The sequence below is a fragment of the Tachypleus tridentatus genome, chromosome 9 (assembly GCF_004210375.1).
Source record: "Tachypleus tridentatus isolate NWPU-2018 chromosome 9, ASM421037v1, whole genome shotgun sequence".
NCBI lineage: Eukaryota > Metazoa > Arthropoda > Merostomata > Xiphosura > Limulidae > Tachypleus > Tachypleus tridentatus.
In genome coordinates, this window is record NC_134833.1 from 102,288,821 (window position 1) to 102,315,958 (window position 27,138).

General features: G+C 32.1%; 1 protein-coding gene across 4 annotated transcripts in view; it reads right to left on the bottom strand.

The window, feature by feature from the left end:
• The window catches only part of LOC143225910 (lethal(2) giant larvae protein homolog 1-like), a 71,219-nt gene that overhangs the window by 39,470 nt on the left and 4,611 nt on the right, over positions 1-27,138 (bottom strand). For all 4 annotated transcript variants that reach the window (XM_076456110.1, XM_076456108.1, XM_076456106.1 and 1 more), the window contains exons 2-6: positions 20,756-20,856; positions 15,202-15,299; positions 11,297-11,378; positions 10,739-10,848; positions 4,434-4,577 (exon numbers count right to left, since the gene is read on the bottom strand). In XM_076456110.1, coding sequence (XP_076312225.1) covers positions 4,434-4,577; positions 10,739-10,848; positions 11,297-11,378; positions 15,202-15,299; positions 20,756-20,839 — 518 coding nt within the window. In that variant the 5' untranslated portion in view covers positions 20,840-20,856. The remainder of the gene's footprint in view (positions 1-4,433; positions 4,578-10,738; positions 10,849-11,296; positions 11,379-15,201; positions 15,300-20,755; positions 20,857-27,138) is intronic.

The window sequence follows — 27,138 nt, forward strand, 5'->3', positions numbered from 1 at the left end:
ACAAGTATGAGTGCAAAGAGATTTTTTCCATTGAGATTAAAAACATTTTCCTTCACCTAATAAAATTAACTTCTGTAATCTGAAACCTAAATATATTTAGAATAAGTTTTTCTGGTAATATTTTACACTTTACCAGTTATTTTATTTACCCTAACTCTATACAAGTTTGGTCACTTTGATTGAACTCATAACCAAAGAATCTAAATTACTCTTTTTGTTATACCTGGAATGACCTCAAATAGCAACAGTATACATCTATTTATACTTGCGATGTCAAACAAACATGTAGAGTGAATAAGCCTTGATACAAATGATAAAAACCCTATTGCCCAAGAGCTTTCAAAAAGTGGACATTTCTTCTTTAGAGGCAAACTTGGAATGGTGATATAACCAAATGAGTGGGATAAAAGGAGGTGAATAATGTCATAAAGGTTATTCGGTTTTCCAGTAAATGTTCAACATATTTTTCCACGCACTGTTGTGTAATTTTAAGTACAATGTAACCAGTGACAAGTGAATTATGTAAAAATGTGGTAGGGATATTTTTGCTCCAGAATTGCCTGTAATGTGAACCTTAACTTTTCTAAAACTATTTATTTAAAATAACTTTCCACACCTGTTTGTATAAAATAATTAACTTAACAACCCTTTATCAATCAGTCTCCAGGTGTCATCTTTATTTTACTTAAACACTAATTTTATACACACACACACAATTATTTTGTCAATTCTAAACCAAAATATCCCTAACATTTTTTTACATAACTCTTGTTGTTGACTACATTGCACTTAAAATGAGACATTAACAATAGTACATTAAAAAAATACACTGAACATTTACTGGAAAACTGGATGACCTCCATGACACCACTCAACTACTTTTACATATCACTTGATTACACCACCATTCTCAGTTTGCCCCTGAAGAGGATAGGTCCACATTTCAGAGGTGCTTGAGTTAGAGTTTATATATTCTGCATCTATTTATATTTATAATTTTATTACCCTTTGCTGTCTGACTACTATTTGTGTCATTATTAGTTGTAAGTACTTGAAGAATGTGCAGCTCACGTTACATTATCAAATTACATTACCCATAACCTACTTGCATGTGTGCCTTGTGAAAATATCTTTCATTATACTGTCATTTAATTTACCTAATGTAACTATAACTAATAGAAAATTGTTTTTAGATTTAATGACTTTGTTATCAAACAATACTAAAGGCTATGAAAATTATGCTTTGCTTGAGTGATGACAGTACTATAATGAGTAACTTACATTAATATTCACACTTACTGGAGGTATGCTTAATAAATTAGAGAAGATGCCTAAAGAAAATGACCCAATTCTCACACTAGGTGAAATTCAGGTTAGTTGGTTTCTTTATATTTTGCCTTCCAAAATTATGAACTTAAAACTTATATACTATTATAGATTATTAGCTCCAATTTTATGCTATACTAATTAGTATAAAATGAACAAAAACTGGTTTAATTACATTTTGAATGTAACTCACTAAAAACCTTGTGGCATGCACAATAAAGGATGCCCACAGAAAGAGAGTGAGCAAGTCAACAATTGTCCTGTGGTTCAAATTTGGTAATTACACTTATAAGATACTAACTTGTTTAATTCTATTGTATAGTCCTTTAACCACTACTAATAACCTCAAATACTTCAGTTGTTCAGATAATATGTAACATACTGTAACAATCAATTATCCATTATTATTCAGTGAACTCAAGTAAGAAAAAGATATCCACCAACAAATAACTAGTTAGTTCACGTAATAATAATAGATAATTGAGATAGTATGTTGCATAAAAAGTTGTCAGTAAAAGGACTATACATCAGAAACAAACTGTTTACATTCCATCCCTATTAGAACTATTTTATTAATTTGATTTACTTTTCCAAACAGGTCTGAAAAGCTGTGAATTCAGTAAAGCTAATCTGCTGTAGTAGAAGTATAAATCAAAGAATAAATTAGAGCCTTGTAGTAAGAAATAAATGGTCATCTTACTTGCAAATTTCTTTTCCTTACAAAAAACAAGAGGCAAGCTTAGTAAGCCAACCATTTCCATCTCCACAGACCATACAAGCATACTTGGTACATCACTACCATAAGTAAAATTTCCAATTTTATTTATCTTGATTACGCAAAAGAGAATACATACCTTGCTGCAGTTTCAATCACTCAGGGGTAGCAGAAGCTTGACAGTACTCTATTAAACATCCCTAAGTTAATGTTTTTGTTCAAAATATGTTGTTTTGTTTCTTTTTATCACTCACCAATGTTACATTTGATTAACCCTTTAGCCAGTGGTATACTTTATTTTCTTTTGTGTGCATGCCACAAAAAGTGTTGTCGAATTACATTCAAAATTTAGTTAAACCTATGATCACTGGCAATGAAGATTGTTAGTAGGTAACATCATTCTCATCATATTTAATTCCAAAAATAAAATTACTGGATGAGATTGTTTGAAATCTGACAAAAACATTCCTCAAAGTATGTAGTTTAAAAAAAAAAAAATTAATTTGGAATTTTAACTATTTCTAATAATTCATTATCTAATGTAGTTATTTGCAATCAGACACTGAACTGTTCACCTGCAACGTGATTTTTTAAGTATAAAAATACTATTTATTATCCTACAGTTTCACATTTCCTTTGCATAATCTCTAGATCATGGCAAATGAATATCAAGTTGTTTTTTTAAGGTAAATATATACATTTTCTCTACCAAATCAATAACTAGCTATTATCAACATACATTGCAATGAAATGTTTAAAATTAAGAAATAGAAATATGTACTCATCTTTGTAGAATAGTCCTAAAATATCTTTTTTGGGTCATGCATAATTACATGTATTTATATCTTTACGAATAGCTTATTTTAATGTTTTATTTTATCTTTATTGCTTTAGTGAACACACATTAATAGGTGCCCATGGGTACTACAATGTTAACATTAGCAGAGATGGTTTAGCTTCTAGAAAGATTCAGTTTACATCTGGTTTGGATAAACTTGTTCAATGAGGAAAAGCTTAGAATATAGAAGAATCATTGCATTTCAAGTACAAATTTTAAAAACATAAATAAAATATAATTAACTAAAAGATAAAAGTAAAACCTAAATGCAACTTAACTTTCTATCAAACTAACATGTACGAGGCAAGAAAAATAGCCAAGCACTAGGGACACTTATCTCAAACAAAAAGACTTAGTGACAGTTCACTTGTATTTCAAAAAATAATTTTTTGCCTATGTTTCCTACTAGTCTGGAGAAAGTAAATGAAAAATATGCTCATACTATTGGTTATAAGCATGCCATTTAAGTCTAGAGAAAGACTGCTGCTTTGGAACAGATTACCAGAAAGGAAGAAATAACCTCCTTCTTGGAATGTTAAACAATATAAACTGAAACTAAAGTTTAGACATTGAACTTGTACTTGTTACAAGCTCATCTAGAATATCATAGAAGTACTGAGACAAAACTGAACACAAACATAAGCAATCAAATCTGAGATGTGTCAAATGCACAAGCATCACGTGATAGGAAACTGAAGTTTCAATTACTTGTTTCAGAGATTTCTTTCAAAATAAAAGAATAACTGAAATGATACAAAACTTTAAATTATACTGTACTTCTAATATACATTGATAGTAAATAGGCTTATTTAAATTTTAAATGTAATGCAGTAACATGTAAAGAAACAAAATTTAAAAATGGTACTGAATGTCATCGAGTTAAACCACTTTACTATTTTAATGTATTTCAATGAAACTAGAATTATAAAATACAGTATAATTCAATGTTTTATATTATCCAATATATTATTCCTCTATTTCAAAAACATTTGATATAAAAATCTTCAGTTTTGTTGTTATGCAGCATGAATTCAGTTAATATCTTAGTTTTGGTTTCTTCCTTTTTATATTTACCTTTGTCTCATCACCTCTTCTACAACAGATGAGTTCCTATATGTACATGGATAAATTGTAATCATGAATTTCACATAATAACTTCCAACATTCCAAGTAAAAGATTTTATTCTCCCCTTTGACAGAAGCCATGCTCACTTTCCAACTTAATCTGTTGCTAAGCAATAGCCTTTTCTAGATTTGAATGGTATGCATATAATCAATTGAAATACCATACAAACACAACATATTTCAAACCACACTCATTTTCTTCACTGATTTATATATCATTATTAACACCAATTAAGTTTGAAAATACAGATATGTCAAAAAAACATTTGAGGTGAGTATTTATCATACACAATTACCTAAACATAAAAAGAGCATTTGATAACTTGAAGAGTAACAAAAACAGTATCAAAGAGTGTAAAATGTTCATACACCTAATTTTTTTCATTGATGTTATAAGAATCGATTACAACATTTGATGACTTCACTCACTTTTGCATAATAACATCTTGATAAATGATATGATCTGTCATTTCAAATGCCTTGACATCAAGAAGATAAATATTTCCTCCCTCTGTACCAATTAACAGATGTTCTCCACTAGGCTGCAAGCAGCAGCTAGAAATCTTCTTCAACCTATAAAGACAAAGCAAGATTGTAGTATATACTAAGACTTTATCCAGATGTCATTTCTAACAATTAAAGAAATAAATTTTAATCCATAATAACATTTGTTCAGAAAAGATATATATACTCATTGTTCCCAATAAAATGAACTCATAATCAACATTACAGGAAGCAAAATCATGGTTATTAGTCATACACACACAATCTAACGTATGTTTTGCTGTTACAAAGACCTGGCCTGTGCTGTAACCACTCTTGCTAATAAAGATCTTTATCCATGTGCATTTATCTTAAAACAGAGAAAGCTAAAACAGCAGTAAGAACACAGAGCACAAAATATAATGCTACATACAGAAAGAATTACAATATTCTCTTAGTTACAAGAGAATACACACATCATTTAAATAGAGTAAATACTACAGATAATATACATATATCCAAAGTTACTTTGAAAGGATGCCACAATTTTCATATTCAAAAGAACAAACTGAAGAATGTACTCATGTCATTCAGCAAAAAAAAGAAAACCTTAATAGTTATTAAACTGTTTTCCAATTTTGGAAATAAACAATTTTACCGTGAAGAGTTTGAGAAATTAATATCCAACCCTTTAGCCATGAGAAAACAAAATAAAGTGGGTGAATATATAGTCATGTGATAAAGTTAGGACACCCTATGAAAGCCTGTGTGTTTGTGTAACATTTTTGGATATATAGATATTTAATCTCAATTTCAACAATACTGAGAGATTATAGCCTATAGGAATATAACTAAACAATTAAAACTGAAGAAAAGACTAAGATCTTCTGTAAATGTAATTCTACAAAAATGCATATTCTAACTGAGGAAAAAGTTAGGACACCCCACACCCTAATAGCTAGTGTTACCTCCTTTGGCTAAAATAACTGCAGTGAGATGCTTTTTGTAGCCATCCACCAGTTTCTGACATCGGTCTGAAGAAAGTTTGCCCCACTCCTCAATGCAGAATTCTTTCAGCTGCGAGATGTTTGAGGGGTTTCTTGCATGTACGGCCCCCATTTCAAGTCACCCCACAGCATCTCAATAGGATTAAGATCTGGGCTTTGACTCTCCATTTCTTAGTTTTCAGCCAGTCCTTGATGGATTTACCGATATGTTTTGGGTCATTGTCGTGTTGCAGGGTCCAGTTCTGCTTCAGCTTTAATTTTCATACAGCTGGTCTCACATGATCCTTAAGCACCCTTTGATACACAATAGAATTCATGGTGGATTCTAGGATTGTGAGCTGTCCAGGTCCTGCTGCAGCAAAGCAGCTTCAAACCATGACACTTCCACCTCCACGCTTCACAGCTGGTATGAGGTTCTTTTCCTGGAATGCTGTAGTTGGTTTATGCCAAACATATCCTCTGTTCTGGTGTCCAAATAATTCAATTTTGGACTCATCTGTCCAAAGAACATTATACCAGAAGTCTTGGTCTTTGTCTACATTCTCTGTGGCAAACTTCAGTCTGGCCTTGATGTTTCTCTTAGAGAGCAAAGGTTTCCTCCTTGCACACTTCCCATGCATGTTGAACTTGTGCAATCTCTTTCTGATTGTAGAGGCATGCACTTTCACATCAACAGTAGCCAGAGCCTGCTGTAGTGCCTGTGATGACATATTAGGGTGTTTGGAGACCTCTTTAAGCATCTTGCCGTCGTCCAAGCAAGTTCACCCCCGAAAGCAGACTGCAAGATGCTTAAAGAGGTCTCCAAACACCCTAATATGTCATCACAGGCACTACAGCAGGCTCTGGCTACTGTTGATGTGAAAGTGCATGCCTCTACAATCAGAAAGACCTGGGCATGTTGGCAGTTGTTTTGAAAGCCCTCACTTGTTGACTATTTTCCAAACAGTGGAATGGCCAATTTCAAAGTCTTTTGGGATCTTTTTAAATCCCTTACCAGACTCATAAGCTGCTACAATTTTCTTTCTGAAAGACTCGGATAGCTCTTTTGCTCTCACCATGTTGCTCACTCTCACTTCAACAGTCAGGAGCACACCAAACTAAATGTCTGAGGTTTAAATAGGGCAAGCTTCATTCAAGATGCTGAGTAACGATCTTCTAATCATGTGTACCTGGTGTGATACACCTGTGTGTGAGTTGAGCCATTTTAAGTGGGAATAAATGTAGGGGTGTCCTAACTTTTCCCTCAGTTAGAATATGCATTTTTGTAGAATTACGTTTACAAAAGATCTTGAAAAGTCTTTTCTCCAGTTTTAATTGTTTAGTTATATTTCTATAATCTCTCACTATTGTTAAAATTGAGATTAAATATCTATATATCCAAAAATGTTACAAAAATACACAGGCTTTCATAGGGTGTCCTAACTTTTTCACATAACTGTATTTACAAAAAAAGATACAAAAGATACTCGGTATTAAGCCACTAGCTCTGTTAGATTAGTATGTCATGTCAACAACTAGCCCGAATGTATATCTACTTTGTGCTATTAAACTCGCATTAATATCAATCCATGCATTCAAATGCAATTTAACCATAAAAGTAGCTACAGTAAAGCAATATCACTTAAACTAAACAGATGGAATCATCATTTCAGGAGTTTAAGAGGAATCACTAACTTCACTCCAGACCAAATTACAGATCCCATTTGAGTAATAATGCTGCAAAGAAACAATATAAACACAACATATCTAGAATGATGCAATATAACCAACTGGCTATAAAAATATAGTAGAATAACCACCTAACTAAACTGAAGTTGGATCAGCATTTTGCAAAACATGAAACTGGTCACTACCTGTTGAAAACAAGCATAATCATTCAAGTTAAACCTGCATAACCACTCATCAAGAAAGAATACCCGGTGAGATTGAAACAATCACACACAAATTAATGCACACAGAAAATTATCATTCTGCATTATTTTATTTATTACCAAGCAAGCATAATCTGAGACGTCAAATATGAATCAGGATTACCATTTGACTAACAAATTAGGATCACCAACCAACTACAAAAGAAAAAATACTAAGGTAAATTTAAAAGCAACCAAAAGAGGGGGGAAAAAAAACTTTTCATCACAACCAAATTAAGATCATCATTTAATTAGATAATTTATAAAGTCAGTCCACTCTAAAAAAGAATTATCACTTTAAAAAAAAGAACATAAAGACAGGAGCATAATATTGTTTATTTAAAAGTACAATCATTACCTAGTTTCATAACAGAGATTTACCAGAAACAGAAAAATATGAGAACCGTAAAATTGGTAAAATGGAATAGAATCTATGTTCAACTAGAGAAAGATTACCATCAAGACTGAAATACAAGCATGTACTTGACAAAAGTACACTGGTATCCAAAGATACAGAATATACCTTTTTTTTTTTAACACTAACTACTTTCAGAACTTTATATTTCACTTTCTGCTTCATTATAATTAAAAAATTAAATTTCATGTAAAAAGCTACAGTTGATCATCACATAATATGAAAACATGCTAATCAGATACTTCATAAAAATAGGCTCAAATCCCACTCTCTTTATTGCATTTTTGTCTGCTGTCAAATTAACCTGTGAAGATTCATTATAAAAGTGTGAAGAAGGACTAAAAGAGCAAAAATGCCCACAGGCAAACTGAGGTTGTAATAAGTCTATGTTTCTAGAAACATGCTATCTAGGCTCCGGAAACAACATCAGATGATGTGAAGTAGATCCTTCCTTGGATGACAATATCTCCAGGTGATCATTATTTGGCTCCAAATGTCAGTAGCTACAGGACCATTACAGTGTGCCAAGTAATACAAGAGCTGTCTGCTAACATCCTCCCAGAAACAGGCCAATATTTGGAATAGAATTAAGAAGGTTGGTTTCATGTTCTCCTCCTGGACAAGTAACAATTCTGCTTGACAATTGATCATTAATGAAGACTGACCTGGAGGGAACATGAAACTAAATATTATCCCTCAAGCACCATGGAACAGATTCATTACAGGAGTGTTTGTCCTGGTTCAGATAAGCATCATGATCAAAGCTTGCATAGACTTCCACATCTTTGAATGAAGATTCTTAACTGGTCTGTGATGTGATACAAAGTATATTATTCTTTTTTGATGTTGAAAAACATGTAGGTTCAATAATAATAGAGATGAAATAAAAACTATAACCCGAGCACTTTTGAAAGGTGGACCTTTCTTCTTCAGGGGCAAACTGGGAGTAGTGGTGTAATCAAAACGAGTGGTATATATAGAAGGAGTTTACTGACATAATCTCTGTCAGAAAAATAATTCTATTCTATTCTTTGCTTATTTTTCATGTAATATGAAAGCTGAATTTCCTAAAACTTACTATTTGTTTAAGACAATTTTTCATACCTGTGTTTATAAATTGCTTAGTATAACATCTTCAACAGTCTCCAGGTGTCACCTTTATTTTACTTGAACACATTTCTAACTTCAAATATCCCCAACATCTTTTCATATAACTCTCACCATTGGCTTCATTGTACCGAAAATGAAATGCTTAAAACAGTACAAAGAGAAATAAGTATTTCCTGGAAAACTTGATACCTCCCCCTCATATATACATATACGAAAGTGCTCAGGTTAGTGTTTTTATTCCATCCTTTTCTTTTCAGAGGCATTGTTGGCTCTAATTAATTTTCATTAGACAATAACATATGTCCACATAGGAATCAGTTAAAGAATCAATAATTTGAAAGAGAAGATACTGCCTTCATGGACTAGGTAACAAGTTCACTAGCTCTTAACCCTTCTAAAATACTCCTTTGTTGCTCCACAGAGACAGATTTCCATTCATAAGGCACCTCCAACAACTCTCCAAAAGCTCACGTGCCCTCATACAAGGTTAAAATTTGTTTCTTTCCAACATTACCTCATTTGCAGCATGAAAATACAATATGAAGTATGCACTGCTGTAAAAGATCCTCAAATCTCTTATTGGGACTATTTTGCTAATTAAATTTGATGCTAATTCTTTTTGTAATTCCTTATTTCATAGTTAAACATAATCAGACACAAAGTTAATACTTTGAATTTCTACATGCATCTATACATTATATAACAGCTCTCCTCTATCCAAATGTTTAAGACATTACTTAAACCTTTTCCAGCCTGGGCACTTTGAACATTTCTCCATTTTGAAAAATCATTTGTGAAGTACCTCCATAAATTTCATCCAAAATATTAAAGTTAATGAATGTTGAGATTTTAAAAATTCTTTTCATGCAAATGGTGTTAACATTTATTCTGAATGAATTGACTAACCCTTTCCAAACATGTCACTGGTGAGAGGCCATGTTATTGTGTTTGTTGACTTGCATTCAAAATTATACTGAATTACTATTTCATGAATTTATGTCAACAAGTTTGGTACAATTCAGTTTTAGTATCATACATCACTCAATTTTTAATTTAAAAGCAAATGATAAAAAAAATTGTGTGTGTCATGTATGTTGAATGTAGCACTGGTTCAAATTAGATGCTGTAATGTCAAGATACAAAGTCTATAGTTTCATTTGAATTAGGGACTCATATTACTGATACTGGAAAGACAGAATATAAAACAAGATGCTCACTTCTTTCATATGTACCGAGATCTCACGTATTCAATCAAACTCAGTAGTCCCACTCACATTTTTATATTTTTGGAAATGGTACCTTAAACACACACACACACACACTTCAATATACAACATGCGAGTAACCAATCAAAAGTTCCAAATTCATAGACATTTAAAATATCAGGATCTCATCTTGTTCTTTCAAACCAAGATTTCAAAGAAAAAGAAATATATTCAACTGTATATATAAAAATCTAAGAAAAATTTTTTGTTTCACATCCTGCATGTGCAAAGTGTTAAAAGGCTTAGCAACCTACATCAAGCAGTAACTGAGTACAAGAGCTGTGAGTAGAAGAGACAACTGCTTTCTTGACTTCACTTACTGTTCTACATTGCAAGAATAACAAGTTTAATAACTTAATTTCTAAAGAGTAATAATCTGTACACATATATAATGTATAATAACTGAAATTTACAAAATACGACTACTAACATACAGTCAAGGCATATCACTTTGTAAAGGCTAAAAGTTTTATATTATTGGCTAAGGTAACAAGAGTGCATGTGTGCCACACTACATCCATTCAACAACACAATCTTTCCTTACCTTCCTTCTAATGAGCAAGACTTCACTTCTGCCAAATAAGACTCTCCATTATTAGTGTTGATTTCCCACAAATGAAGAGAATTATCATCACATAAACTAATAAGACGACCCTAAAATTAACCACAAATTTGTGTTAGTAAACATTTTAAGATGAAAAATGAAAAATAACAGATGGAAATAAGTAAAATATCTTCTAGACTTCACTTACTAATTCTCAAACAAGGTGTTATCACTATATAAACTAATAAGAATCCTAAAAATCAGCATACATTATTTTTTGACAGTATAGATTATTTCACCTCTCACTCAAGAATTAAAATGTATATTGGAACAACAACCCCCAAAAATTCTTTTTACAGATGACCATTTAATTGAAACACTGGTTACAAACAGTATGCGACTAAATATACTTTCTTACTTAAACATATTTACATTTCCACCATAGACATTTTACTGCAGCAGATGAATAATGTTATTCAACATATTTAAGGATTTACACATTTGAAATATATTGATGCAATAATATTTTTCATTAAAATAAAAATACACTTTTCTTGCCTGATTGGGGATGAAAAACAGTTTGGTGACAGAGCATCCTTCTTCATGCTGTCCATAGAATTCAACTCCTGGAAAACCATATCTAATAACTTAATGTAAGGGTCATTCAATTACATGTATAACATATTCATGACAAATTATTACTTTCTTCTACGCAACGTTGCCAACAATGTGCACTACGTGGTGCTGACCAAAATATAAAATATTACAAGTTACTTGCTTATCACTTAAAAAAAAAAACTTGTCATTGATATTTTGCAAAATGGATTGGTGTTTGTTTACATGATAATACTGTAAAGTATACTTAAAACCATGATATAACTAAAATAAAACAAAATTCATCAGATTTGCTTATAAGATTTGAAACTGCATTTGATTCACTTGAAAATTAGAGGAAAAATAACAGAAACTTTAATAATAATAAAAAAAGAAACTTGTGTGTAAGGTCTGCTGCAAAAAGACACTGACTGGTGAAATGTATTAAAACTTTTTCTCTTTCTCTCCGTACGTACAGTTATCCTGTATGCAGGGTATGAACAAGAAAACAAAAGTGAAGTTGAATCTACTAACTTCAAAAATGCAATACTACTGAAAATCTGAGTGTTCTAGCTTTCTCAACACTATATTCCAAAACTACTAGCTTTGCTCTAATTTCTAATACACCACATTATCCTTCTAATTCAGCAGGTCACTTTAATGATGAAAAAAATGTCAAAACTTGGTGATACAAGTTTAATAAATAATACAACATGCCAGCCAGCTGTAAGAAAAGATAAGTATGACCAAGCCTATAACCATGTTTGGCAATTCTGTAGAGCAGGTTTAACAGTTTAAGGTTAGATACCTCATGCTAATCTCAATCTCTTAATCAAATACACCTGCACTAAAATGTTATGAATAAAAATAAATCCAAACACTAAGTTACAGGGTGCTTTTGTTTAAGGTTTCCAACTACCCTCAAGGTCTTTTGGCAACAATTGAACTCAAAAAACCAATGAAAGTTAAAATCTTTGTCATGGTCTACATCTTAACTTCCCGAACCATTACGTTTGTGTCTAACAAGAGGTTATCACACCCCAAGAACTATTCAAACTGGGTAAATGATTAAGTTAATTACCTATGTATATGTTTAACTCAGTGAATAACCTAGCATTACCTGTGCAAGCTGTTAGCCCAGAACTGGAAGATGATGCTTTATTTTTTTGCTGGTTTACAAAGATTCTTATTGATAACATTGTATTGCAGGTTAAATTAAAGGTCTTGTTCGGTATGACAAACCATATCCGAAGTGTTCAGGATGGGGATGTTATGTATTTGGTTCTTAGATTACTTTAGTGTTTCAAGAGTGATGTGCCGTAAAGTTAAAGTAAAACAAAACTAAAATTTTCTAGCCCAAACAAGGAAAAACCATTAAGAACTTGAGGAATTACTCTTGCAAGCAAAAGTGAATACTACTTCTGTAACTTAAAAATAGCCATTCCAAGAGGAAATTATTCCACCATATAATGAGCATTGAGGTTTTAGTCATTGTAGTGAGTACAAAAAAAAACTAAAAATTACTTCATTCTTGAATTAACAAGAAAATAGTACCTTAATTATACCCCTATATCTTCTTGTGCCTTTGAAAATAATAGTCAGAATGATAGTTTGAATAGTAACTACCTTTCAGTTTATTCATATTATAATCACTGAAACTCTCTCAATTGTATTCAAATGCTGTCCAACCCTGAAAGGCCAAACAAGTAAACAGAATGGTATATTAATACTTGTGTTGTATGCACAGCTCAACAATGGACCATGTGTCGTTCTTGTAAAAAAATGGTTCAGCTTAATTACCTGGACTTTATTCTACCAGTAGTGGGCATGTAGTTGATGCACTAAATAGATTTTTGCCACTTTTGCAGAGTGCACACCATTTCCAGTATTCAGTGCATGTATGACAAAATACAGTCAGCACACATACTATACCAAGATCCTAGATAGATGGTTCACCAATAGATAGTCAAACAGTTTTGCAACATAATTCTCTGGCAAACTAGACCACTTCTTCCCACCTTTCAATCACTAGAGTTGAAGACAGCTCAGAGCAGAGAAACTGTACTGAAACACTCTGGCGAGTCAACTATTTCCTCATTATGTATGTATTGTTGGGTATATTCTTTCTTGTAAGCATGGATTTCCCATGAACAGCAACCAAAGAGTGCCATGTAAGTACTTGAATAGTTGCCATATTTGTTTAAGGCATTTTAAAAAAATTATCCATCAAGACCAGTCTTATGGAGGTTATAGGACTTTCTTTGTGACAACAGAAACTTTACATTCAATGTCTTTTACTCATGGTATCAGGGTGACTCTGCATAGCAATTACTTATTTAGTGGTGATTTCATGCTCTGCTGCCCTATTCATATAAAAATTATGGAAACATTTTATAACTGGATGATTTGTTTGTATTTGACCTCTTAAGTTTGAGATTTTTGTACACTTCCTTCAATTGAATCAACTGAGCATTAAGAATGGATTCATATATACGTTACTATAGAACATGTAAAATTTCCACAAAAATAAAACTATCACAGGCCCATGTTATTAAAGCTTTATTAAAAGTGACATCTAGTATAAGGTGTTACAGTATTAACAAAGATTTTGAAAATATGCAAGAAATGTATAACTTATAGAATTTTAAAAGGATGGTCAAGATTTGATTTATATTCCATTTGTAAAAATTGGCAACTATGGGCTATGGCAATACTGTCAACAGTGAATACAACACTCAACTTTCGCAGGAGCAAATTGGTCGTATGTACATGTATATTCAACACCAATAAATATAACTTTGGTGGCTATATAATGCAATCATAATAACTATTTTACTACAGTTAATAATAAAACTGAATTTGTTTACTTTAACTCTTAGCAGTTCTATCAGCCAAATCAGTAACTCGGTTGTGTAAAACCCCATTTAATGAGTAAAACTATTTGCAACAATGTTAGCTAGTCAAGTATGCATTGGAATTTGCACTTAAACACTAATATTGAAAATATTAATTCTAGGAACCATATATTATTCACTTAAAAATTACTGTATTTTTTATTTTATTTAATGTTTTAATGTGCAATATCAAATCAAACCAACTGTTACCACATGTTTAACAGAATAAATGTAAACAAATTTTGTAGGATAGCTTTACCACTGGGCACAATACTACTGAAAACTACCCTTTTCTCTGAGTTTTGTATTATCTGATCTCTATGTAAATCATGTGTTAATGAGGTACCATGTCTGCCATGTTACAATAACAAAAAACAAAGAGTAGCTGTAAAAGTAATAGTTAAAATTTAAATTTATCAGTTAGAACTTTAGCATTAAATTATAAAATTCACAATATTTTGTGTCAGTAGCTTGTGAAACATAAATGAACAAGTCAAATAATTTAGTTTAGAAACCTTAATAGTTTTTAAACACCAAGCATTTAGAAACAGTAAACTGTATCTTTTCTATAGTGGACAATAATTCAGAAATGATAAAAATAAGAAATATTTTAATACAACTTTCTATTCTGAGTGTACTTGTACATAAGGTGATGACATAGCGTGTCTTATTTCAGATGATCAATTTGCAAATTTTAATAACCATGGCCTGTTTCAAATCCATTTTTATAATTTACCAATTTAAAGAGTTTGAGCTTTAAAATAAGTAAAATATAAGCAAAGTTAGAAACATTTGTGATAAAATGCAATTTATGATATAATGTTTGATGTCACAAAAATCCTATTTCACAAACAAGCACAAACTAATGGTAAACTGTAACTTTTTAAAAAGTATACACCTGTAACAATAATGGACATGCATTACTATTAATTTCATATCTCACTCAGTTGTCTAAACACAAAGCAATAAGGATACATCCTAATGAATCCACTGCGGGTCCCTATAGCTATCAAATTCAATTTTGGGTCCCAGGCAAATGCACTTGGTCGGTGGGTAAAACCATGAGGAATAAGCTATAAAATGAGTTATATTAATTCAACAGTAAATTAACAAGTAAATCACTAACACCTTCAAATATTTGTGAATATTAACTTTTCTTTAATAATTCAAGATTAACTGATATATAATACAATGAATTACACATACAAGATCAACTCTAATTGATGCATATCAATCCCAATTTCAATATTTGAAAAATTATACTTTCCACTCATAACTATAAGAGTAACAAAAAACATTTTGTAAATGCAAGATGATGTAGGAATGGCAGTACCAAAGAGAATACATACAAGAATATAGCCATGACACAGCTATAAAAACAGATCAACACTACATGACTTTCAACATTAAACTTTAATGTTACGCTGTATAATGTATACTTAACTTTAATATTACTATGGTTGAAAGTTACATTAATGACTGTTGGTATGCAGTTTGTTTCTCATAACATGTTCATGACAGGGTAGGCATCAAAAGCCTGGAACTTGTATACAAAAAAAAAAAAAAAAAAAATCAAAATAGGTCTTAACTGTTAGACTCTTATTAATAAGTCAAACTGACTGTCCTCATGTAATAAATTTTAATACTGAAAATCATTTAGGAATAATTTATTGAATGCATTTTTTTTGGTACAGCTATGTTAAACATCATTTTACATTTACTACATGATTTCTATTAATTGTGAAAAGCAATCAACAAAACCCTAAACATACTATAGAAATATAATGAACTTTTCTCTGAAGAAGCCAAAAACCTAATGTCTGCAGAATGTTACATTCCTAAATTTATAAGAATCACATTTCTTTAGCATCTTAATAAATTAATATATGCCTATTTGTTAAGTCATTTATTTCTTTATACATGAAATATTAAGAATGGTAATTCCTACTACAAGGTAATGTGTTTATGACAAATTAAAATAATGAATATCTAAGCAATACAAAACAGAAATTAAATAGCACAAACTGACTTATGAAAAATGTGGTTTACAAATATCCAAACTATACCATAAATACTTTCTTGGTAACTAAAGTTTTAGTTCACTTTTCATATGATAATGTTAATAACAAACAAGATTCAGTCCAAAAAAACTAAAAACATGATAAATACACCACAGTTTTTATTTCCACAAGTTAAGAATGAAGCAATTTGATGCAAGTAGTGAGAGATGAACGTATCATGGGTTGTCTACTTGAAAAAGTACCTCTAAAAGACAACAAAACATGTTGAGAGTCATAACAACAGCAAAACAGTAAAATGTGGCTTATTGTGATCTAAGTGTTAGACAGACAACACATTTGTGCATCATTCCCAGATAAAAGAAAACAATGAGTTAAAAAACTGTGACCAATGCAAAGTCTAGTTAGGAGAACTGAAACGGTAATGGAGAAGGAAGTTGGAGTTGGTGATGCTGTGGATGCCACAACTAAGACAACAAGGAAAGAGCTACTAGAAGGACTGAACATGAAGTGTCAAGGATGAAATATCACCCAGAGAAGAAGGAAAGGATAGACATTATGTTGTTCCAACCTTGAATGAAATAACCCATACTAAAAGCAAGACAAGGAACAGGAGACCAATACTTATGGTAAAGAAATCTAAAGAATACTCCACCAAAATCAACATGCCTGGAAAACAAACAGATCAAAAAACAACTGCATTAGAGAAGTGTTGTCTGGAAAGGTTAGTTGGTTGGTTTAACATTTGATGGAGCAAAGCAACTAGGCTATCTGCACCAAACATCCAGTAATAAGTTAAAAGTAAAATTTTTAAATTTGTAAAAAGGAACCAAGGTGAAGCAAAACAAAGTTTAATTTTTAAATTAAAAACTTAGCATTAAATCCAATTTTTATATCCAGTTTACAGCAGTAAGAGACAATGTACAGTAATACAAGCTTTAAAGGACCTTTCCAGTCTTGGTTTGAGTTATTTGCTTTGATGACCATTTTCTAATTTCACATCAAACTAGTTGTACATTAATTCACAAAAAGGTATCATATTAAAAAAAAAGTATAATTTATGAATTAAAAATTTAAATAGCATTAAAAAAGTCAATGGCCTTTAAAAAACTAAAAACATTTGGAAGATGGACAGTTTCACCATCGCCAATGACACTATCCAACGTTATGGATAAATTTTGGGACAAAACATATCTAAAATGGTGTCGTAACAATTGTAAGACATTAAAATATGGCCTATTGTGACCTCAGTGTCACACAGACAACACATTGGTACATCAGTCCAAGATAAAAGAAAACAATGAGTTAAAGAAACTGATCAACGCATAATCTAGTTAGGACAACTTCCTCTTTCGGATCCTTACAGAAGCGAGACAGCCAAACACAGCCCTGAGGGACTCCAAGTTCCTGTAGAAAAGAAAGGGAAGGAGTTGAACCCATTTGAACTTGGAATGGCCTGTCCATTAAGAAAAAAAAATCAACAAAAATGGACAAATAGCCATGTAACCCATGCAAATGAAGGTTTCACAAAATACCATACCTCCAAGTTATATATTAAGCCTTCTCAATGTCAAAGAATATTGATACAAGATGTTGTAATTTAAGAAAGGCTTCTCTGATTGATGTTTCAAGTCAAATCAGGTAGTCCATTGTGGAGCACTGTCATCGGAACCCACGCTGGGTGGGGGAAGAGGATGGTGTTTAATTTGAGGAACAAAACAAGATGAGCATTAACCATCCTCTATTAGGTCTTACAGAGACAGCTCGATAAAGCAATTGGATGGTACTTTGAAGGAATCTTGGGATCATTCTCAGGCTTAAAGAAACGACAATAGCGTGGCACCAGCCATCAGGAGAAACATTCTCCTACCAGATCCGGTTAAAAACAATCAGAAGAATAGCAAGAGAAGCAGAAAACAAATGGTGCAGCATTTCATAGTATACATCATCAGGTCCAACTGATGTACTGCCAGACCAATGAAGGGCCTGTTTGACTTCCACCAGTGTAAATGGACAATTACAATCAGAGACAATCAGCTCAACAGGAAAGAGGTGATCGATCTACCCGAGTCTTGATGGCTAAGAAGGTAGAGGAAAAAGCAGAAGTGCTAGATACCTGGCAAAAGCTTTCACCTAGAGTATTGGCGATGCTCCGGGTATCAGCTACTTCCTGGCCATCAGAGAGCTGGATCGAGAGGGGAATGGAATTATATTACCCACTGACCTTTCGAATCATGTCCCATATGACTTTGGAACTGGTGGTAGAAGATATGCTGGTTGTGAACCTAATTCAAGATTCCTTCTGACTTTGACGTCTTACTGACCAAGCATGTGCACGGGCCTGCTAATGTGGTGTGAGAGTGTGGGATACCTATGAAACATATCCCAGGCCCATTTTTGAGCCTTCCATGCCATATGAGAAGCAGAATTCCACCATGGATAAGGATATCATGGAAAACTTGTTGAGGTTTTAGGAATACACTGAGCAGCTGCCTGTATAATACAGTCAGCTACTGCTGTCACACAGTCGTATATTTAAGAAAGGCTTCTCTGATTGATGTTTCAAGTCAAATCAGGTGGTCCATGGTGGAGCACTGTCATCGGAACCCACGCTGGGTGGGGGAGAGGATGGTGTTTAATTTGAGGAACCAAACAAGATGAGCATTAACCATCCTCTATTAGTTCTTACAGACCTGGTAGTGGGATGATGAAGTTCTATGAAAGCAGGGAATGAGGGTCAATTTGTTTGATCCAGCTTCCACCATTACACATGGGTCAGGTGGCATCGACCACAGACAGACTCTCTCAAAATTATAGGAAAATAATCACTGCTTTGTAGCTTATTTGCAGCTCTCCATGAAAAGTGGGAGAACAGTGAAGGGGAGCAAACTGAGAGATCAATAGCAGTAAAGAACAGACTAAATGCATGAAAATAAGTATAAGAACCAGTATTGAAAAGAAAAAGGTTGTAATCAGAGAGTATATGCACTACAGAGTGACTCCTATCAATATCAGCACTCCCCAGAGGGGATGATATCCATTAAAGTTCCCCAGGATTAAAAAGGGAGATGGCACTGTTCAACGAGAGCATCAACGTCTGATTGATCATAGGTCTCTGCAGGCAACAGGTAGAGAGAACAATCAGTAACGTTATGACTCAAGGTAATGTGTATGGCTGCAGCTTCCAAGTGTGCCAAGCAGCAGAAACATGGTGGGCACACACTGATCAACCAACCATGCCACTCCTCAGTGCACTCATCCATCACACAGCCTGTCATTTCTTTACAAAGAAAACGGCCAAAAGGTGACTGTATCGGAAGGTTTCAGAAATGTTTCTTATAAGAAAAGACATACAGGGTGGTAGGAAGCAATTAGTGATTTGATATCATCCAGATTAGAACAAACTTTGACAGTTCCATTGTATTAAGGTGACCATTTTTATTTGTGTGTAGGCAAACTTGGTGGAAAGCCCTTCTGTTTACAACCACACCTATTTTCTTTACTATTTTTATTCGTGAGGTCTGTTGACCTCCATGGATCTTGCCCCAGGTCAATTGGACAGGTCTTCGCATTTAGAAGAGAATTTCAGTAACTCAGGATGTGAACAAATGATTGTTTTGTATCTTGGGGTGGGAGAAGAAGATGTACCTGAGGAAATACCTGTATCTGGAACCACCAAAGGAAGTGGATATTGGGGTTTGCTGGAATGCATGTTAGGGACAGAAATGGGTGTTGAATTTGATTCATCAACTTTTTTAACCATGGGGGTCTAAATACTTTTCATTTGGTTTGAGAATAATTATTTTGGAGGCATGGAGAAATTCATCTGCACTTCCACTTTAGTAGTGGAACAAAGTGCAGCAGCACACGTCCGAGATGAAGTGGTAGACACCAACTTTCAAGCCTCAGGATAAGTAATGTTATGAATCATTTTCAAATACTGCACCTCTTTTTCTTCCAACCATTTAGGACAAGAAACAAAGTAGAACAGGCAAGAGCCATTGCAATTTATGCAATAAGGGTCCGTATCACACTCAAACATCATGGACGTTGCCACCGCAACAAGCACACGTCAAGAAACCACGACATGATGTCTTCGGGTGACCGAACCACTGATACTGGAAACATCTGAGAGGGTTTGGAATGTATGGCATTACCTTGCAATTAAGATAACCTGCCTTGATAGTGGCAGGTGGATGCAGTGATGTAAATGTCAGAATAGGGACATTGGTCGGCATTGTAATTCCATATCATATCACCACAGTGCATGTATATTTACTGGTTAAAAATTTGTGTACATACAACATTCTGAAATCCTATTACATATGCACACAGATATAGTTTTAGGATATTTCATTGTTTAACACTAAGCATTTGAGAGAATTTGGCAATAAGTTGGAAAAATTAGCTATTAAATGTTGCCCTTTTCATTTTGCTCTCAAGTCAATTGAGCATGTAGTTTCTTAAAACACATGGAAGCATGTAGTTACATGTAAAAATAAATAACGTACCTTGTTGTATGAAAACAATTCCTTCTGAAGTTTTTGTCTCTCTGCACTAACATGGTGCCCTTTTCCTCTGATAAATTTCAGCATCTTTCCTCAAAGTAGTCCTGAAATAGAATATTTTCCTATTAAAAGTAAACAGTGATTTTATAACAATACAACTGTGATAAATAAGGTAAATAATATTGATGTTGAGTACACTACATTAAAATGATTTTAGTTACAGTTCATATCTTCAAGTCTGGTCAAACTCTACCTGAGAACAGTCACCTTGCAGCATAGTTTCAATTTCAAAAGGTTCCATCACAAGACTGTCACATCCAAATCACCCCACACCTCCATGTTTTTTGCAATACTTCATCTAGCATTAGAAGAATGCAAGTTCCCATGCACCTGTTTTGACTAATTGCACATAAATTCATATGCTGAAGATTTAGCAATAAATTGCTGGATGCCAAGCATATCAATTTATGTGCGATTAGATATTGATTGTTTCATTCTGCTTAAAATTTATGATGGCTGAACAATCTGTTGATGAAGTAATCTGTATATATGTGACTTGCATAATTTTTTCAGCCAAAGATCTTTCTTCATATGTGCTACACACTGTTGCATAGGGAATATGAATGTCTTGCCACTGATGTTTGCATTCATAGATTCTTATTTGCAATAAATATTTTTTTGGGTGTCTAGGTGACTCAATGTCATTAAGTACATAGGATATCCCATCTTGAAAACATTAAATCCCTAATTTTAAAGCATAAATTCAAATATTTTGTATTGGAAAGCAAAGTCATGAGCTCTTCCAAAAGAGATAAATTTTGTTTGCATCACACTACCTATGAACACCAAACAATATCAAAATGTAGTTCACATACAAACCATTGTACCACAGCTTTACATAAATTATGGCTGTCAAGTGACTTTATAAAATGCTTATTAAAAAGCATTTTACTAATACAAATCTAATAGCTGTATGTGTAACATCATCCCTGTCTTTATTGTTTACCCAGATTTCAACTCCCTAGCACAATAAGGGTAATGTTATGCAAACACATTAGGACTCACATAATATGACAAGCAACTCTAGAAAACTGATTATTGTTTCATATCACTTTTATTACTTCAAAATGCACAGGATGTTGGATACTTTAATAATTATTTTTCTTTCCATAGTAAGAAAGGGTAATTTTGATGAAATGCAAAGTGACATTTAGTAATTTATTTACTTTTATTGGTCATAAAGTGTAGTATCTAGATTTTCTTTTTTTGCACCATCAACTTGAATAATTTCCTTCACATAACTATAAAAATCTATTTAATGTACAGATATATTCACAGTTAATTTGATAAGCTTACACATGCTGTAGATGTGTCAATAATAGGTAATGATCAAGATTATGGAATACACAAAAGCACACTGTATGAGCTGGTGTCAAAACTAATCAAAGCCATTAATTTCATAATTATTTCTAATTAAGTTTGATTATCACTACATACAGGATGCTACGATTTCAGTCCATGTTTGATACTTATATTGCTTCTCCAATTAAGCTGAGTTTTGTAATTTTTATTTAAAATAATAGTTGCTTCCAAAAATACATTCCTTCCAGAGAAGTTACAGGTCAAAGACGTGATCTCATTTGTTGACCTACATCCAAAATTGTATTCAATTACTATTTTATTAATTTATAATCACTAAGTTTGGTAACAAGCTGCAAATTATAATTCACCTTTTCATATACTTTTTAATTAAGAAATTAATGTATAATATATTAAAAATGCACCTAAACATCAATTCTGTGTCACGTGGTATACTGAATGCAACACTGGTTCAAATTAGATGTTTGTGATGTCAAAATATAAAGTCTACAGTTTTGTATGAATTAGAAACTCAAACTACATATACTGACAAGACAGAATACAAAATAAAGACCTTTTATCGTTTCTATTAGGTTGTCCACAAAATGTCATTTCTGAACTGCGAAGTTGGGAGAAGTATAAACTAGTGTTGTAAAACATGCTTTAATCAAAATAAGCACCATTTGCATCAACACACTTCTGCCAGTGTGCAACATTGCTGTTTATGCTCCTACTGTAGAAATCAGAGTTTATACGGTCAGTTAACTCCCTAAAAGCTTCTTCTGCATCTGGCTTGTTTTGAAAGCATTTACTGTTCAAAAAGTTATCAAAGTGCTTGAAAAAATTAAAATCTGTAGGAGAAAGGTCTGGTAGAATGAAGGTGATAAGGCTGAACCTTAATTCCCAATTCATTCAAATTTTTGAAGTGTCATCTTTGACAGGTCTCAAAATGCCAATTTTGTTGACCATCAGTTAACTCATGCAGAACCTACTCATCCAACTTATACCAATACTTGCTGAGCTATAACTATATTTAATGAAACAGTGGTTCCAATGACCTCTTTCTCTTTTTGGAGATGGTCCATTATATATATACACAACATATAAGTAACTAATCGAAAAATCCAAATGTCCCCTCATTGATTTTCTAAGTCATTATCAAATATAAGTGTCTTCTCTTTCTTTCAAGACAAATCTTTGTGCAGCAAATTAAATTTAACCCATTCAAAACTTCATTTTTTTTTTTAGAGAAATACAGCTTAGTTACTAAACTTGATAAATTATAATGGAATTATATGGTATTGATGAAGTGTTATTTTTATTTACTGTACCATGTTTAAACAAACATAAGTTTATGAATGTTTATAAATACATAATTATATATATATGCACATACATACATAGACAATGTATAACAACTGAAACGTGATTGTACTTTATAAAATACTAGACTACTAAAACACAGCTGAGACAGGGCCACTTTTATATTATTGGATATGGTAACAATGCACATGTTCTTCACCACTAACTTCTGTATTATTAATTACACACAGCTAAAAGTTTAATATAATAAATATATAAATTCATTATGAGATTTAAGTTTTTTTAATCTAACATTTATATTTTGATGTTATAATCTAATCATTCTAGAATGAGAAAAGCAAAACTCACTTGTTTTTTGTTTTTTTTTAATGGTGGTTACAAGTTCAGTCAAAACAACTGGGCCCATAAAAAGATATCTTGGTGAAAATAACAAAAATATAGTCTTGTTCTTCTGAAGAAACATTTGATAAAACTATATGGATATCATAAGGATTTTAAAATGTGAAATGAAAATTACTTTGGATGTTGAACAGGCAACACATGAAAAGAAAAAAAAGGCAACAAAAAAACACTTCTTACCAAAACTTAAGACTATTTTAAAAATCTGGTATCTCACATATGAAAGTCTAGTAATAATGTGTATTGATAAGTTTGATAATTTTGTGAATGCACACTTACTAATTTAAGAGTAATAACAAGAAAACTACAAGTACAAAATGGTTATAAAGTCAGTCCCAGGGACTGAGCCAATGCTGAAAGTTAAACTCCTGTAAAGCACTAGCTTCCTCTACTGATAACAACTAATTCAAATCACCTATACTGTTACAAAAACAAAATTATGCTAACTAGAGCCTAGATTGTCTTTCTAAAATTTTAAAATTGTACTATTTCATACTGTTATATTCAGAATTGGGCACAAAGAAATCACAAGTTATCAGTAACCCAAATAATATTCTAACTTTTGATAATTTTTTTATCTATTTCTTAAAATTTAAATCTAACATTCTTACATGTATTAAGATATGCCTGACATCATCTTAGTAACTGCTACTATGAGTCCTTTCCAGTAAATCAGTATCCATTCATGAATAAAACCAAAACTGTTTGCTATTGCAAATTAGTAACTTGTGATTTATATAGACAATTACCTTTTAAGTTGTATACATGTTTATAAATGTACCCTTAAATTCTATTAATTTCATTATTAGCAACAGAGCATCACATAAATGGCTTGAATAATTTATCCACCACTACGTGATGATCTGTTTCTTCAGTTGCTCTATTCTGTTAGTTCCCATTTATAAAAAATAGTTTATAATTCAAATCTTCATATTAAAGTTTAAATTTCAAAGCAAATTATGTAAATTTTCAACCTTCATTTTTCTTTATCATGTGGAACTTCTCTTCTATGAATTGCTCATCTGAAGTACTGAGGTTAGTCTTGGGTTCCTTACTTTAGAAAAAGCATTAAACTGTTGGAAAATGTTCAAAAGAGATCTAATAGAATGACAAAGATGAAAATACTACCATACTGAAAGAGGGTAATGTCTCTCTGTTTCTTTTCAAAAAATTAGTTAAGAGGATATCTGATTCAGGTATTTAAAATTGATTGTGTTAATACAGTTTTTTTTTATTTAATGGTGAGAACTGTTAGAATAGGTGATAAGTGACACAAATACAAGTTTTGGCAAGGTAGGAGTCACCTTCAACTATGAAAGCCTTATTTTTCGAGAAGGGAAATTGACGTTTGGAATGGGTTGCCTTCAAATGTAGTTAAAGGAGTTCATAGGACAGTGTGATAAATATTTGAATTATAATGGCTGGTTTTGAATTTGCTTTTGTGGATAGGATGTCCTAGATGGGCCTAAAGGTTCCATTTACTTCAACCATGTTTTGTTTTTGATATTCTTTCAACCCCTATTTAAGACTGAGTTTTAAAACAGATTATTAATATATATTTATACTGTTAAACTGTAACCTTGGTTTAATCGCCAGTCTTCTTGATTTACTGAGATATGAGCCACAAGTTAAAACTACATATCATATACTCCAACCAAATCTTATCTTTCAGAAAATGTAGTTTTCTCTGAGGTTTGTTGTTTGATTATTTGTAACTATAGAAAAAAAGATTAATTTACAACACTTCTTGCTTACTCACTCTGATAACAGGGTTTGAACTGTGCTGCCTGTATTTTCATCAATCTTTACTTGCAAAATAGATTTTTTTATAAACCATTATAGCCTAATCAGAAATATGATAAATTATAATATTTATAGAATATTGAATTATTTTGTGTTATTATTTTGTTCTAAATTGAGTACTGCAAATGAAAAAAAAACAAAAAACATCAAAGTACTGACAACATTATGAAAAACTTATCTTCCACCAAGACTGACTGCAAAATAATACTGGTCTATATGTAACTATTAAATGTTTTTCATATATATTTTTATTTATTGTTATAAAAGTAAATAAAATGTAAGAATTAGAAACCTGTCATATTAGATTTAAAAAAAAATTAAATGAGAAATAAAACAAAATTTCTCCATAAGGTCTGCAGCTGAATTGTTCATACATGATGTAATTCAATAAACGGAATACTAAAGCAATTAAATGGAAGAAGTTGTGAAAACGTTAGAGGACTAAAGACTTTAGGATAAATAACTGCAGCTATTTCAGTATAAAAGCCATTCTAAAAATGGAAAAAAAAAGTACAAGCCAAGGATAACTTCTGTTATGAAATTAAGATTTCCAAGTAAGAACAAAGAGAGGAAGCCACTTGGCCCACCTTCCTTGTTCGATTCAAAAATATTATCAAACTACTTCTGTTCAGAGACTTGGTTTCAACAATATAGTTGAATGCCTTATATGCAAAAAATGGCTCGTTTGGGTTAAGAAAATATTTTACATAGAAGAGCGAACAACGTTTCGACCTTCTTCGGTCATTGTCAGGTTCACAAAGAAAGAGGTAACTGACCGGAAGCTGACCACATGTTTGAAAGGGGTTGTGTAACTGTGTGTCGAAATGTAGAGGGCGGTATTAGATGTTTGAATATATAATTTTATTTATTTTATTATATTAATATAGGTATAAAGGCGTTCCTTTATATTGGTTTATTTTGGGTTTAAGTTGTTGTATAAGTAAGGCTTCTTTAATTTTGCGTTTGTTTATGTTCGTTTCTTTATTTAGTATTTGAGTGTTTTCTATGGTTATGTTGTGTTTATTTGACTTCCAGTTTTCGAAAACGTGTGAAGGTGACTTTTTATGTTCTTTGAATCTGGTTTCCATTTTTCTACTTGTTTCTCCAATATAGAAGTCGTGGCAGTTATCACATATTTTATAAATATTATAACAATATTATATAATATAATATATAATTTGTATAATATTATATACAAACAAATGGCCTAAGCATGGGCAACCCAGTATCACCAGTTCTAGCCAATATTTTTATGACGCAAGTTGAAACACAAGCAATTAACACAGCATTACATCCACCACTATACTGGTACAGATATGTAGATGACACGGTTGCAGGATTCAAATCTACAGAATACATACTTAATTTTTTTCAATCACATTAACTCTATACATCCCAATATTAACTTCACATGTGAACAGGAAGAAAGCAATCAAATATCATTTCTTAACCTCAAAATTACAAGAACCAACACACAATTCAAAACAGAAATCCACTGAAAA